At 33.6% G+C, this 17,710-nt stretch overlaps 1 protein-coding gene across 4 annotated transcripts in view; it reads right to left on the minus strand.

The window, feature by feature from the left end:
• SPOCK3 (SPARC (osteonectin), cwcv and kazal like domains proteoglycan 3) overlaps window positions 1-17,710 on the minus strand; it is a 468,485-nt gene that overhangs the window by 9,718 nt on the left and 441,057 nt on the right. For all 4 annotated transcript variants that reach the window (XM_063107913.1, XM_063107912.1, XM_063107911.1 and 1 more), the window contains one exon: window positions 4,272-4,493. In XM_063107913.1, the coding sequence (XP_062963983.1) occupies window positions 4,272-4,493 (222 nt within the window). The remainder of the gene's footprint in view (window positions 1-4,271; window positions 4,494-17,710) is intronic.

Here is a 17,710-nt window from a genome sequence, read left to right on the forward strand (position 1 = left end):
GGGTTACAGACCGCCACAATAAAGCAAATATCGTCATAAAGTGAGTCATGGATTTTTTTGGTTTCCCTGTACATATAAAAGGTATGTTTACAATACACTATAGTCTAAGTGTGCAATATCATTATGTCCAAAAAAATGTACATACCTTAATTAAAAATAGTTTATTGCTGAAAAGTGCTAATAATTATCTGAACCTTCAGCTAGCTGTAATCTTTTTACTGGTGGAGGTTCTTGCCTCGATGTCGATAGCTGCTGACTAATCAGGGTGGCAGCTGCTGATGGCTGAGGAGGCTGTAGCAATTTCTTCAAATCAAATTTCTTGAACAATGAAGTTGGCTGTATCGACTGACTCTTCCTTTCACAGAAGATATCTCTGTAGCATGTGAAGCTGTTTGATAGCATTTTACCCACAGTAGAACTTCTTTTAAAATTGGAATTACAAAAAAAAAAAAATTGGAGTCAAATCTCTCAAACCCTGTCACTGTTTATCGACTAAGTTTATGTGATTTTCTAAATCCTTTGTTGTCATTTCAACAACTTTCAGAGCATCTTCACCAGGAGTAGATTCCATATCAAGAAATTACATTATTTGCTCAGTCATAAGGAGCAACTCCTCATCAATTAGAGTTTTATCATGATATTGCAGCAAATCAGTCACATCTTCAGGCTCCACCTCTGATTCTAGTTCTCTTGCTATTTTCACCGCATCTACAGTTACTCCCTCCACTGAAATCTTGAACCCCTCAGAGTCATTCATGAGGGTTGAAATCATGTTTTTCCAAACTTCTGTTAATGTTGATATTTTGACCTCCTCCCATGAATCAAAACTTTTCTTAATGGCATCTAGAAGAGTATATCCTTTCCAGAAGACATTCAATTTACTTTCCCCAGATCCATCAGAGGAATCACTACCTATGGCAGCTATAGCCTTACAAAATGTATTTTTTAATCAAGAAGAGTTGAAAGTTGAAATTACGCTTGATTAATGGGCTGCAGAATGAATGTTGTGTTAACAGGCATAAAAACAACGTTAGTCTCCTTGCACATCTCCATCAGAATTCTTGAGTGACTGTGTGCATTGTCAATGCACAGTAATATTTTAAAGGAAATCTTTTTTTTTCTTTTTTTTTTTTCTGAGAAGTAGGTCTCAACAGTTGGGCTTACTATAGTCAATAAACTGTGCTATGAACGTATGTACTGTCATCCAGACGTTGCTTCTCAATCTATAGAGCACAGGCAAAATACATTTAGCCTAATTCTTGAGGGCCCTAAGGTTTTTAAAATGGTGAATGAGCAATGGTTTCCATTTAAAGTCACCAACTGCATTAACTCCTCACAAAAGAGTCAGGCTGTCCTTTGAGGCTTTGAAGCCAGGCACTGACTTCTCTTCTCTAGCCATGAAAAGTCTTAGATGGCATCTTCTTCCAGTATAAGGCTATTTTGTTTACATTAAAAATCTATTCTTTAGCATATCCACCTTCACCAAGTATTTTAGCTGGATCTTCTGGATAACACTTTCTACGTCAGCACTTGCTGCTTCACCTTGCATTTTCACGTTATGAAGACCACTTCCTTCCTTAAAGCTCATGAACCAACCTCTGCTAGTTTCAGACTTTTCTTCTGCAGCTTCCTCAGTTCTCTAGGTCTTCACAGAACTGAAGGCTTTGGCCTAAGACAATATTCTGGTTTGTTTGATCTTCTATCCAGAGCACTAAAACTTTCTCCGTATTAGCAACAAGGTTGTTTTGCTTTGTTATCATCTGTGTGTCCATTGGAGTAGCATGACAGATATAATAATAATGAAAAAGTTTGAAATATTTTGAGAATTACCAAGATGTGACACAGGGACATGAAGTGAGCACATGCTATTGAGAAAATGGCGCTGATAGACTTGCTCAATGCAAAGTTGCCACAAACCTTCAACAGAGCAGTAAAACAAAGTGCAGCAACATGAGGTTTGCCTGTATTTCTGTGCAAGTAAGTCATTAACACAGGGTAACTAAAATTCCAAATTAATATTCTTCTTACTCACTCAGACTTACTTGAATAAAGAATTACACAAATTGCAATCATGTCCATTTTGTATGCTTAATTGTCATGATTTTAGAAAATTAGTCATAGAAACAAAATTGTGTTTTAATTAAGTTAAAACATTTTCCCCCCTGGAAAAACTACATAGATTTCACTTGCTTGAAATTTTACATTCTGAACGTCATTTATTAAACTTTTACAATTAATACTAATTTTATAGTTTTGAAAGATATTTTTAAAAAATCATTACTTCATTTTGCAAATGTTTTCTAACACTGTATAATCATAGTCTTCATTGTAGTTTTAAGTCAAGCTGTAATAAATAACCTCTCATCCTAGTCTATTTTCCTCTCTCTCTCTCTCTATATATATATATGTATGTGTATAAATATGTATATTTATAATTATAACAAACTTAAAAATTAAAAAAAACATTCTTTTACAAGATGAAACATCTGAAAAAAGTGTTTTTAAATTAATGGTTATTCTTTTTCATAAAGTTACTAGCCTTCTTAGTTACCTTGAGAGATTTTGTACCGTTTTTCTAGAATATTAAATTAATAAAAGGTTGGCAAAAAGTTTAGCAAAACTCTCCTTAGCTTTAGAGGAGTTTATAAACTCTTTTACCAACTTAGGTGCCATTTATTAAATTATTTCTGTCATGCCTTAAATGGTCTCATAGAGTAAATCTTCACATGACTATACAGATTTTAACACTTTGGGAAAACCCTACTTTTTACTTGAAAAGTAGACAAAGCAAAATTTTGCTTCAGGAACCTTTAATCAATTCGACAAATATTGTTGCAAAACATAGAAATGTTCTGAGATGAAAGTATTTATCTATTTCTGTAGTTGAAACATTCAGAGTTATTCAGGGAATTTTTTAAATATTCATATATAAACACCAAAAACATGCTATTATAACACATGCAAAAAAATTACAATAACATTTGTCATCATAACAAAAGACTATGTGACTACACAACTTTTTATGGCAGTTTACTTGGATTTACCTTATTTTTATTATTTAAATTATTTAAATATACATGTTATGAATAGTATAATGTAGTTTTTTAGAAGAGTTCAATTACCTAGCAAGGTCATATGTAATAAAGGCAGCAATATATGTTCAAGTGTGTGTCTGTGTGTGATTTAAGATATTTTAATATGGCAAAATTATTTTTTTAAGTGGTTTATAAATAGTTAAGCTATTCTACTCAGCTAACCCTGCAGTTGACTCACCACTAACTAATAGATAACCATTTCATCCCTAAATACTAAACTATTATTAAATATGAAAAAGTAATTAAGATAAATAATGTGTGAGTTTTCCTACGAAAGACCGAGAATCAAGGATGTAGTTTAAACTTGTTCATTCTCTTAACTGCCAAGAATTTTAAAAAGTATTGACAATAGCAAGTATACCCCATTAAACTAATTTCCAGAGCTTATTTTTTCTAAGTTAGCGTCAAAATTACATATATCATTGTTTTCTTAGTTTCCCAAAACTTTATCATACTGTGAGTTTTTTTGGATTTGTTTCCCTGTACATACTTAATATAAATTATCATTTGATTGATTCTGGAAGCATGATTCCAGTTTTACATTATGTTTACATTTCCTAATAAAGAAAGATCCATAAAGAACTAATATTATTCCAACTCTTCATCTTGTCTCACCTCTTCCAGAGTATGAAGACACTTTATTTGCTAGTGAAGTTTTTAAAAAGCTAAGCTACTTTGAAAAGTTTGAAAGACTGTCATTTTAAAATCAAACAAGTAAAAATAACTTTATGGTGAATGTTGTGGTTCATTCAGCTCATTTAATAAGATCACAAAACAGAATATTAACACTCCACCATACAGTGATAAAAAAAACTCATTTATTTTACACCGTGAGCTAAGCAGATAGCAAATTAATTTTAATGATTACTTTTAATATCTAAGTTCTCACATCTCTGTTTACTTCTTGGTGGTTCATAATGCAAACTACAATGAAGTGCATTAATATGAAATAATAATTACTATTTTTCATCTTATTTAGCATGTATTGTATCTCTAGCAGAGTTATTTTGTTCAACCTGCTGCTTATTTGCTCTTATATTAAAGACTCAAATTAGAAAAAAGTCTACCAAAATGAATAGGGCATAGTGCACTGTTATTTTTTTTTTATCATGAAGGAATAGATACAATTTGATACGCAGGTGAACTATTTGCAACTGTAGGTGTCTCATCTTTTACCTTGCTGTCTCTGGAAACAGTAGCACCATTCATTGTTAGATATCAAACTGTCCTTGTATGTGTCACAAGAATTGAAGAATGCCTTGGTACACTGTTCATTCTTATCAAGGTAAATGCTTCCAAGCTCTGACTGGTCCAATAGCAGGTCATAGTTTGTATCAAGTCTGTTAAACATCCAGCCAAGTGAGTCCTTGCAAATTGGCAAAATACTGGTATCAAATCCTAAAGGCAAAGATAGAAAATGATTAGCTAAATATGAAAGATGCCATCAGAAAGCAAAATAAATCAACATTATAGTTAGTATAGGCCACCTACTGAATAGTCAGAGAAGTAAGGCTTTAAATTCATCATGAGTAATTTGTTTCAAAGTAAAGTGTGTATAGTAATATCTATATTTCAGGATAGTTGGGAAGATTAACCAGAAAACATGTGGTAGTAATTAGTCATACTGTCAATGGAAGATACTATTTTAATTATATATTATTTACATTAATTCATTGTTCAAGTTTCTGAATAAACAGTATATTGTGATTAATGCCTTATTAGATATATGTAAATATTATTAAACAATATTATACAGAACTAAAATTTATTTCCATTCAAAGATATGAAAATGTCATTTTAACAAAAGCATCATTAACTCATAAGTAATATAATAAGTAAATTCAATAATACCCTGTATCTTGGTAGAACTATGATTGTGGTATTTCATATAAGCTTATTGACCAGAGGAAGAATGTCCCTCATATAATTTACACAGAGACTCTGTCTTTTGCTTCTTTAAGGCAATTTTTACAATTACAAATGTGTTATAATGGGAAGCAGCAGGGTGCACTGGATGGGGGCAGGTACGGATTGATGACAGAACAGGGTTGTATCCAAGCTACATACTATTAAAGATGGGTTACCTGGGATAAGCCACAAGCCTTGCTCAGGCTCAGTGTCCTAAATAGCATCAGATGCAATATTGGTGTTTTGAATCATTTAAAAAAGTTTGCATTCAACAATTCTTAATTTTCAGATTGAAGTGAGCTTTAACATTTATTTTCCTAACCTAGTTTTTGCTTTATTTGATATTTTCTACTCATTACAAGTGAAAGTAAATTAATAACTGAATTAACTGGCATGAAATGGAGAATGTGTTGGAGATATGGAGACCTGAAAATTGAATATAAAAAAGTATTTAATCTTTAACAGCAGAGTTTGAATAGTAGTTTAAACATTTATGAGTGGAATTCTCTCCCAGATGTAGTACACAGTTACACAGAATCTGTTTTGATAATTGTAGTTTGCTATATTTTTCAGTTAAAAAATTATTGCAAATAAAAATATAGATACTTAGGGTTAAAAATTAAATAGATACTGACCATAGGACATTTGGGGCTTGAGAAATGTGCAATTTTATCACCTTTTTGGAATTTATTTGATTAATTTATTCAGAACATTTTCAGTGCTCTGTATCTGTATATTACCATGCCAATGAGGATACAAGTATAAAAGAAGTATTTGTGACATTTCTATAAAAGCATAGAGCAAGAATTTCAGCTATATTTTTCTTCTTTGAATTTTTGTTAAAAATTATTTGTAGGGCCGGCCCCGTGGCTCACTCGGGAGAGTACGGCTCTGTGAGTCCCGAGGCCGCGGGTTCGGATCCTATATAGGGATGGCCGGTGCGCTCACTGGCTGAGCGTGGTGTAGACCACACTGTGCCGAGGGTTGTGATCCCCTTACCGGTCAAAAATAAAAACATTATTTGTAGAATCAAAACAGAGTTCTTCAACGAAAACAAAGACCGAGCATGAATTGTTCATTTCCTATTTTCTTGGTTATCGGAATATGAGGTTAAAAAATATAGATTAGGCCCCTATTCTCTTGGTCCTTACTTTTAAAACAACATAGTTTAAGGTATTTGTTTAAACTGTTTTTTACTGCTGAAAATTGTCCAATTCTCAGGGAATATATAAATAAAGCAACCTATAAGAAATAAATATATTAAATTCTCCAGTGCCATTGAAAGAAACCAAGTTCTTGGTATGAAATTTCTGGTGTGCCCTTGATCCAAAGTCTACAAATGTCTACAAGAGGGAGAAATGGGCATGCATTCCCACATGAGTATCTGCTTATCTACCTTATGGCTTGTCCAAGGATTGTGAGAGTGGGCAAAGAGCACTGGGGAAAGTCAGCTGGAGCATAGTCATGCACATAAAAGCCAAAGATGGCTCAGTTTAAGTTTCGGGGACAGGTAACTAGATGAGATATGTGGCTACAGGGTTTTGCAGGGTGAAGGGAATTCCCAGAGAAACTCAGCAGAATTCAACAATAGGGTTCACTGTTTAAGGAGAAGTGGTAAAAATTCAGTGGAGAGCCTTAGATTCCAATAAATATCCTCTGGATGATATTTTCAGTGAACACACTTTGGACTGTCTTTCCAGTGCAATGGAGAACTACTGAAATGTTAAAAGCAGGGAGTGACGCCTCTGGTTTATGTTTTAAACAGAAAACACTCCCTGCCATGTAGATTATATGAGAGCAAATGTAGAAGCTGGGAGACCAGTACACAATTGCGTGGGTTTCCTTTGAGCAATAGTCAATCTTTAAAACATAAATTTTAAAATGATCTCTGCATGACTTATACAATGTACCATGCAAACATCCTTGTCAGTTTGAACACATTCTTAATTACATCTTCCTTCTCGTTTTTGTCACTATAGTGTGAAAGAGAAATATGCTTAAACTTTTGACAATTTTTGTAGTTCTACTTTGAAGAGAGCTTGTTCCACAACTCAGACATCAACATACTAAAAATATGGCATGCACAAATATTTAACAAGAGTTTAGACACATTAGAACTAAGAGTTTATGTTTTATGTTAACAATGAAATTTATATAGAGTGCACGCCTGGTGAAGGAGCCATGTGATAAAATAATATTTTAGACAGAGAATATCAAGATACTTAACTTTAATTCAGGGCACTGGCCTGTGTTCTGCCAATCTTGCCTGTGGCCCCTTTCCTTTATCTTCAAAGCCATTTCTCTGCCTTTCCTTGATTGTTATTTAACATATCTAAACCTTAATGTACACATTCAAATAATGTGGGGATTTTTCAAAACAATCTCCATGTTGCCTTGAAGGTCAAAAATAGAGCAAGCTTATGTTTTGTTATTTGTACATCTTTATAGACAAAATTGTGGTATGAGAATAATCAGAATGATAAAGTGACAGAAATTCTGATAAAAATCTTAGAAATACAATGAGTTTAGTATTCTAACTTAATCGTATACTTTTCAAACATGATTCTGTTAATGCTACAAATATAGAATAAAATAAAGTAAGAAAAAAATTTTGTCTGTTTTCTTGAACTTTTGGAGCAATAGCTATTATTTGGTGAGTTCTTTGATAAGAACTCTGTGATCTAAAAACTTATACTGACTATATGATAGCATATAGTAGCTATGATAGCATATTCTCTATCATATAGTCACTATACACAGTACAATACAAATATAATACTATAGTCACTATATAATATAGTCACTATATAATATAATATAATATATAGTCACTATATAAGTCACTATATATTATATATAATATAATATAATATATATATTATATTGTATACACTATAAGTGTATACTATAAGTGTACACAAATAAGTATATTATATTGTATACACTATAATACTACATATGGCATTATATTACCTATGCATATATATGAAAACTAATATAACATGAACAAACAAAAATCTACTCCAGGTCTAGCCAGAAACCTCCTTTGTCTCACCACAATGGATATTTATACCTTTCACGTAATTTCTGATGTCTACTTTGTCTTATATAAACATAGCCATTCCAGTTTTTATGATTATATTTTCTATTATTTTACTTTTAACCAATCGGTATCTTTATATTTCAAACGGGTTTCTTGAGGACAGCATATCATTGAGTCTCACATTCTTTTCTCAGGCTGAAAATATCTGCCTTTTTATTGAAGTGTTTAGATCATAGGCATTTCATATGACTGTCCATACGGCTGGGTTTAAAATTTCCAGCTTGCTATTATTTTGTCACCTCTGTTATTTGTTCTTTCTTTTTCTCTTTTCATTCCTTTCTTTTTCTCTTGTCTGTTAAATATGTTACCTTTATTTATTTACATATTGTTATGATTCCCATTTTCTGTCCACTATTTAGATGGTAGGCAAAATAATGGCCTCCTCAAGATGTGCACATTCTAATGTCTGGACCTACATTATATTACACGGCAAAAGAGTAGTAAGATAGCAGATGGAATTAAAGTTGTTTCTATCATATGTGCAAAGGTTCATGGATTTTTTTCTTCTGCAGTATTTAATGCTCTTTCAGTATCATCTAGCATATGTTTCATTTCATTTATTGTATGTTTCATCTCTAGACATCCTATTTAGGTGTTATTAAGTTATATTCTCTCTGTTGTCTCTGTTTACCTTTACACCATTGTGCATATTAATAATATTTATAACTGTTGTCTTAAGGTCCTTGTATAATTATCCCATCACCACTGTTATTTCTGGATATATTTTCTAGACTGATATTTCTCCTAATTACAGACCATATTTTTGTAGTTCTTAACATGCTTAATATAATTGGATGTGGAACACTATGAATTTTGAATTGTTAGTTACTGGAGTTTGAGGCATTCCTCTATAATGTTAGGTTGTATTATGGCATGTAGTTTAAGTAACTCGCATATAAGCTTGGTCATTTTAAAAGTAACTTTTAAGCTTTGGGGGGGGAGACACAGAGCAGAATTTATTCTAGGATTAGTTTAGCCCCAGTACTAATGTGTGTCCTTTTCCATTATATGGATATATAACCATTATAAGGATATACAACCATTTGTTTATCCATTTGCCACTTGAAGGACATTGAGTTGTTGCTGGTTTTATTATTATGAATAAACTTTCTATAAATATCCACATATACTTTTTTTATGTGAACATATGTTCTTTTTTTTAGGATAAATATCTTGAAAAGGGATTGCTGGGTTATATGGTAAGTTCATGTTTCATGTTAGAAAATACTGCCAAATTGTTTTTGAAAGTGACTATACCATTTGAATTCCCGTTAGCCATGTATGAGAAATCCAGTGCTGTTATTTATTTATTTCCATTCTAATAAGTGCATAGGTAGTAATTCATTGTAATTTCATGCATAATTTCCGTAATGATCACTGGTGCTGAGCCTCTTCATGTGTTAATTCACCATCCTATTTCTTCCTTAGTGAAGTACCCAAACAGTTTGCCCATTTTTTTTTTGAAGATTTTATCTTTTTAGAAAAGTTTAAGATTCACAGCAAAATTAAGTGGAAGGTACAGAGATATTCCATATATCCCCTTTCACCATACATGGATAACCTCCCCCATTGTCAACATACCCACTAGGGCTGTATGTTTGATAAAAGAGAAGAAACTACACTGCATACCATTATCACCCAGAGTCCATAGTTCACATTAGAGTTGACTTTCAATGTTGTACATTCCATGGGTTTGGACAAATGTATAATGACATCTATCCAATTATAGTATCATACAGAGAATTTTCGTTGCCCTAAAATCCTCTGTGCTCCAACTATTTATCCCTTATTCTTCCTTAACCCTGTCAACCACTGATTTTTTTTTCTGTCTCCATAGTGTTGCCTTTTCCAGAATGTCATATGGCTGCAATACAGTATATGGCCTTTTCAGATTGGCTTCTTTTACTTAGTATGCCAGCATACATTTAAGTTTCCTGCATGTCTCCTCATGGTTTGATAAGTCATTTGTTTTTTCTTTGAGTCTAATCAGTAATGTTTACTTAATTTTATTCATTTTTTTATTGCAGCATAATTGATTATGCATATTTGTGGGGTACAAAGTTGACTACAATAGTTGTGTACAATATGTGATGGTCAAATCAGGATAGTTAGCCTAATCATCTTTACAGTACATAATCATTCTTTGTGTCTGATAATTAATATCTCATTAACCTCCTCCCTCTCCCCCTCCCCCCTTTCTCTCCTGGCAACCACAGATCTGTTCTCTAAAAGTTCAACGTATTCTTGTTATTATTATTTCTTTCTCTCTCTCTCTTTTTTCCTTTATTGTTTGTTTGTTTATTCATCTCCCACTCATGAGTGAGAACATGCAGTATTTCTCTTTCTGCGCCTGCGTTGTTTCACTTAACATAGTTTTCTCCAATCTCATCCATGTTGCTGCAAATGGCAGAATTCCATTTTGTGTGTGTGTGTGTCTGTGTGTGTGCATGTGGCTGGCTAGTATTCCATTGTGTATATACACTACATTTTCCTTACGCTGTCATCCATCAATGGACATTTAGGCTGGTTCTATGGCCTGGCTATTGTAAGTAGAACTGTAATAAACACGGGAGTGCAGGTATCCCTTAGACATGATGATTTGCATTCCATTGAGTATATGCCCCATAGTGGGATTGCTGGATCACATGGTGGTCCTACCTGTATTTGTTTAAGGAAGTTCCATATTGTTCTCCATAACAGTCGAATTAACTTACAGTCCCACCAACAGTGTAGAAGGGTTACATCCTTTATCCCTTGTCAGATTTATAGTGTGAAAACATCTCCCATGTTTTAGGTTGTCTTTCTACTGTGTTGATTGTTTCCTTTTCTATGAAGAAGGTTTTTAGTTTATACAATCTTATTGGTTTATATTTTTCTTTTGTAGTTCATGCTTTTCGTGTCCTGTTCATAAACTCCTTGCCCAGCCCTACATCCTGAAGTGTTTTCCCTGTTTTCTTCTAGGAGTTTTATAGTTTCAGGTCTTATATTTAATTCTTTAATTCATTTTGAATTGATTTTAGTATATGGTGAGAGGTTATGGATCTAGTTTCATCTTCCACATGTGCATACCCAGTTTTCCAATCACCATTTATTAAAGAGGCTGTCCTTTCCCACTCTATGTTCTTGGTGCCCTTGTTGAAGATCAGTTGGCTGTAAATATGTAGGTTGCCGTCTGAGTTCTCTATTCTGTCCCATTGGTCTGAGCATCAGTTTTATGTCAGTACATTGCTGCTTTGGTGTCAGGAAGTGTAATGCCTCTGGCTTTATTTATTTATTTTTTTGCTCAGAATTGCTTTGGCTATTCGGGTGTTTTGTTGTTCCATATGGATGTCAGGATCTTTTTTTTCTATTTCTGTGAAGAATGTCATTGGTATTTTGATGGTAATGTTCTATCGTCTGGATATACCACAGTTAATTTAGCCATTCACCTACTCAAGTATGTATTGGTTTATGAATAGAGATGCTGTAAATATTAATTTTCAGGTTTTTGTGTGAACATGTTTTTAACTTCCATGGGTAAATATCAAGGAATGAGATTGCTGGATTTTATGGTAAGAATGTTTTGTAAGAAACCACCACACTGTCTTCCAAATGGTTGTATCATTTTGCATTCCCACCAGTAATAAATGAGAGTTCCTACTGTTTATTTTGCCCATTTTTAAAGTTGGGTTGTTTTACTATTATTAGATTTGTGTCATTTATTTTTTTTGGAAGCAATTCCCTTATCACTGCAAATATTTTCTCCCAGTTTGTGACTTGTCTATTCATTTTATAAGCAATATCTTTTGAAATTCAATAATTTCTAATTTGATAACATTCGATTTATCACTTTTTCCTTTCATGTGTCATATCTAAGAAATCTCTGCTAACCAAAGGTCAGACTTATTAGTTCTCTTATAAGCTGTATAATCTTCCCCAAGTCGTATGGTCTTAGGTTTTCCATTTAGACAGATTGGTTTTTGTTTAAGCTAAAGAATGTCTTTGGGGTTCTCTTTCATCAAGTCCCCTGTCTGGACAAAACTGAATGCTGAGGCCATATTCCCTCCATTTGGTGGAGAAAGAGAACTATAGTGAGACTTTCAGCTGAGAGTAATGACTATGTTTTTCATTTCTTTAAATGTTCCCTTGTGCTTTGCACATGCTGTAGCGTCATGTGTTGACACATTACAGGTTAAAGTTGCAATATCAGGCAGAGTAATTGCAGTGGCCTGTTAGCAAAGGTAGCTTCTTAGAAGGAAGGGCATAATGGAGGTACTTAGTAAGCTCCGGTTTCTCCCTCCTTGGTGCATTTGGGCTCTCTACCTATCACGGAACTCAGGAGAAGGTACACAGGCTTGGTCACTCTCCCATAAGCTGTTGCTTCTCTCATTTTCACTCCTGCTATCACCAAGATTATTGCTAGATTTGTTCTTGAAGCCACACACACTCAGTGTGAAAACCTGGTACAAATGTGCATTTCCAGCTATCCCAACATACCTGCTTTCCTCCCTGGTCTACATGACAAAGAAATGTGAGAATTGCAATCAAAAATATTCAGTCAAAATCAGTCCAATAAATTCCAAGATCTTAAAGAAAATCACCAAAATCAGCATATTCATGAATTATTATAAATGATCCCATGTTATTTTGTAGTTTAAAAATTTTTATCACAGGAAGTGCCATCTTTTCTGTCTTTGCTCGTTTACATTTGTATTTTCAGGGCAACTTACTTATATCTGCAAAATCATTCAATAGCAATACCTAGATTAGTGTTTGATTGAAGGGCCAACTTTAGAATTCTGCCCACCACACTGACTCTAAAAAAAGGATATTTGAGCAGAAATATAAAGAAGTAAAATTACGAGTAATCTGGTATTTGGGGGTAGAAGGAATATCAAGTAAAAAGGATCTAATGTCAGAGTATGCTTGAGGTCACTGTAGAAGAAGAAAGAACTGTTGTGCCTGGAGTTGAGTGTATGAAGAGCAAGTGGTAAGCGATGAGGCGGAGCGTTAGAGGTCTGCTCCCTCACATAGGTCACAGTAACGACTTGGCTTTTACTTAGAGATCATCCATCTCCAACTCCACTTATTTTTCTCATGGATGGCTTTCAAGTACTTGATTTCATGCATCGAAATAATGTACCTGACATTTAGTGAGTTAAGGAAGACTGCAAAAGAGCAGATCTGCATGGGGCATCTGAATTTGGGCTTTGAGCATGTTTAGTTTGATATGCCCGTTGAACATAAAAGAGAAGATTTAGATGAGAAATTGAATATAAGATTTCAGAAAACAGGGCTAGAAATATAATTTTAGGGATCATCTGTATATATTTGATATTTTAAATGGAATACTCAACAAAATAATAAAAATAATGATTGCAGCTAGAAGAAAAAAATATATTAAATGTTAGGGACTTACCAATATTTAGATATCAAAATGATGAGAAGAAATCAGAAAAAGAGACTCATAAACAGTGGCCCATAAAGAGAAAATGGTCTATTTATTCTCTGCTGTATCCTGAATGCCTGGGACAATGCTTGACAAATAGTATAAATTCAAAAATATTTTATAAAGAATAATTCAATTAAGTGCTAAATATATACCAAACACTATAAAAAGTGTGGAACATGTATAAACAAGACAAAATATAAAACAGATACAAATATGCACTCAAACAACAAAAACAAACCCAAAGTGACAAGTGCTAAAGCAGGTGCTATATGAACAGAGAAAATAGTGAAAAGAGTCAGAAATGCTCAATAAATGATGCACCACCTGAGGTGGGATTTGAAAATTTAAAATGACTTAAACACGTAATGGTACTTTGTGATGGAGGGATATGTGACATAGAAAAGCAATGTAATGGGTAGGGTAGGTGAGAAATTTTCTGCTGGGTCTCATAAGGAAATATTTTTTATTATTTTAAAAAATAAACTGGAAGAGAATTAAGTGAATTTGTAATCCGGCAGCAACTTAAGTGAATTTATAATCTTTTAAATTAACATTGAAAACTTTGGACAGTAAAAACTGAGATTTCAGATAGTAAATGCAATCCAAAACAGTACAAATTCTTCATTATTAGCTGCCAGACGTAGCTTAAGAAAGAGATCTAGGGAGGGAAATATTTAGACAACACTTACCCCAGGACTCATTTAAAGAAAAAGACCAACACCCCATGTGCCATCATAACAGTGTAAAAAAGATAAGAGATGGTTCTTCATTTGTAAAAAGAAAAACATCACCACCTGGAATTTTGCAGCCACTTATAGATGCCATGACTTATAGAATATATTAACATAAGAAAACTCTTGAGTAAAGGGCACAGCATATTATAAAAAAAAAAAATTTACTTAAGAAAGTTAATGTTTCATTGTATTAAAATCAATTATTTAAAATAATCCCTATAGAAATTTTTTGTTCTGCAGAAAAGCAAAGACAGAAAAGTACTGATGAACTATTTTTCCTTAATTGTAAAAATTATGATATGAACATAATTGTAATCACTAAATGCTGGTATTCTAAAACCTGGGCAAATTTCTTGAAATTTCAAATAGCACAAAGAACAATAACAAATATAAGTGAATGAAACACAGAAATAATTAAATGCACAAAAGACTTTCTCTTGAGACTTGGTAGAGGTTCTCAACATAGTCCAATTTAAGAAAGTTTCAAATTCATAAATTTATCCATCTTTAAGTTATTTACATTTTCATAAAAAGAAACAAAAAAGTTCACTCAGAAACAAAAAAATAAAAACAAAATATGGTTGCTAATTTTTTTGAAACATTCCTAAATAAAATAGCAAAATATCCTCTGTGCAAGCATGCATATGTATCTGTGTGTACACGTGTACTAGACAAACCTATTGCAATCTAAATGAATCACATACTTGATATTGGTTTGATGCGACCGAATTCTAATTAATCAAAGACTAAAGGTTTCAGTTAAATCTAAACTCTACCACTTACTAATTGTGTGACTCAGGGTTTTAACTGTCAACCTTCCTCAACTATGAAATGGGATTAAAAATACCTACTTTACAGGTCTGTTGTAAGGATTACATGAAATCCTTAATAATTTCATATAATGATAAATGAAATGATTGCTTTCAGTTCCTGAAACATAAGAAAATTGGGATTGAGTCACAGCCTCCAGTTCCAAAGCACTGTGTGCTTGTTAATATTTATAACTCCTAGCTCGTCCTGCCCCCCCATACTCCCACACTCACCCATTTTTGTAATCCCTTTGTATTAGTTTGTATCTTTTGCTTATAACATAAATACCTGCAACTGGGTGATTTATACAGAAAACAAAATTCGTTGCCTACAGATTTAGAGGCTGGGAGTCTGAAATCTAGGGAACACATCTGGTCAGCATCTTCTTTGGTGGTGGCTTGACATCAATGCAGGGGTCTCACATGGCAGAAAATGGCAGAGCAGAGAGAGAGCGCCTCTCATGTGCTCTCCTTTAAAGCCCTCAGAACCGTGTCTCTGACCACTGTTATTAAACCATTCACTATGGCACGGTCCTGCAATCTAATCACCTCTCCAATGCCCCAACTTTTAATTACCATAATAGGATTTCCCACCCTCAACAGTTATAGTGGGAATTAAGCTTCTAATATATGGACTTCGGGTGATATATTTCGATCAATCCATAGCACTCCTGGAGATTATCAGAATCCCCATGAGATATCTAAAATCTTTGTATAATATGTCTAACAATGTCTCTTCTCTTCAAAGATATTTCAGAAAATTTGGAAAGGCAGATGCTATCAAACACAAAATGTTTACAATTAAAAAAAAACAAAAAAACCTCAACATTCTTTTAATGTTTATGGTATTGTAGAAAACAAGGTTATTCACTTCCAGAATGTAGAGACATAAGCAGTTCACTTCCTAAGCTTATGAAATAGCAAGCTTATATGCAAAATTATATTTGCATAGTCAGCAAATCAATCACTAGAATAACTATGATTAAAATAAATCAATTTAAAACCATTTAAATGATAGCATAATCTGGGTGAAAGTGCATTTCAAAACATATTCAAAAAAACTGAATTGTCCTCACTCATGGAAGTTTAATATTCTGAAAAGTACCAAAGCCTCTTCCACATTTTATGGTATCTGTATAGCAACACCCCACTCCTTGGTACCAATTTTCTGTATTAGTCTGTTTTGTGTTGCTATGACAGAATTACCTGAGACTGGGTAATTTATAAAGAACAGAGGTTTATTTGGCTCATGATTCTGGGACAGCTGCATCTGGCACGGGCCTCAGGCTGCTTCTACTCATGGTGGGAAGTGGCAGGCAGCTGGTGGGTACAAGCAGCTCACATGGTGACAGGGAGCAAGAGAGGGAGGCAGAGATGTCAGGGTCTTTTAAATAACCAGCTCTAGTGGAAACTAAGAGAGCAAGAACTCACTCATTACTCCCCCTACCTAGGGAGAGCACTAATCCATTCATGAGGGTTCCACCCCCGTGACTCAAACTGCCACATTGGGGATCAGATTTCCACATGAGTTCTGGGAGGACAACACATCCAAACTCCATCAACAGGTAAGACAAAAGTTCTCTTTTCAAAGTGTCATTGAAATGGTTATTTTAGATTCCACTTCTGGTAATGTTTGAGTAAGATCCTACTGGAATGATGTTCCTGCATATGGATCACTAAATTCTAGAAATAATTTTTTTTAAAGCAGGAGGGGAATGAAGGTTTAATAGAAATAAATAGGAAGATTCAGGTGGGGAACCCACGTTTTGGGGAAGAAAATTATACGGAGTGAATTCCCGATTTTTGCAGTTTTTTTTAACCTTGGGAATAAATAGAGTTCACATGGTGCAAGGAGGTGATGAAAGTGGTAGAAAAAAATTGCAAACAGTCTAGCCTGGAAAACCAGAAAATTGTGTATAGCTACTGAAGAAAAAGGGAGAAATCTAAGATGGAAATGATAGAGGTTACCACCAAATATTATCTGCCCAAGTCTTTGATGATCCATCAACCACACAGGTATACCACAGACTTAAACTGCCTCCACTAGAGACTAGAAAGTTGAATTGAGATTGGAGATAGCACCCAAGAAAGTGAATTTCCATTTTGAGCTTTAAAATTATATCTGTTAGTTCCAACAACCAGTCATATCGGGTTTGTTCTCAATTGATTGCCTTTTCTCAAGAATGAGTCTCATTTTTCTGGTTCTTCTTACATATTTAATAATTCAGCATTGTATCACTGAACCTATGAATATTAAATTGTGGGAAGCTGTATTGTGTTATTTTCTCCAAAGAGTGTTTTTGTTTTTGTGATTCGCTTAGCAGATTAGCTTTGTTGGGCTCAAAATGGAAACTCACTTTCTCGGGTGCCAGCTATATTTGGTAAAGTAAAAGAATTTGCTTGTAAAAATTAATAAAAATTAACATTGGAGAAATAGAAATTATAAGAATGAACTTAATGGAAATTCCAGAACACCATAACAAAAGACTCTATAAATTAAAGAAAAAAAAAAATCACTAGCTGGGCCTAACAGTAGAATTAAGTGGACAAAGTTGACAAAGCAGAAATTGCTGTGGGAAGTTATAAAGACCCACCTACTTATCTTTCCCATGTCTCTTATGGAACAAAAT

The sequence above is a fragment of the Cynocephalus volans genome, chromosome 9 (assembly GCF_027409185.1).
Source record: "Cynocephalus volans isolate mCynVol1 chromosome 9, mCynVol1.pri, whole genome shotgun sequence".
In the NCBI taxonomy this organism is placed as follows: Eukaryota; Metazoa; Chordata; class Mammalia; order Dermoptera; family Cynocephalidae; genus Cynocephalus; species Cynocephalus volans.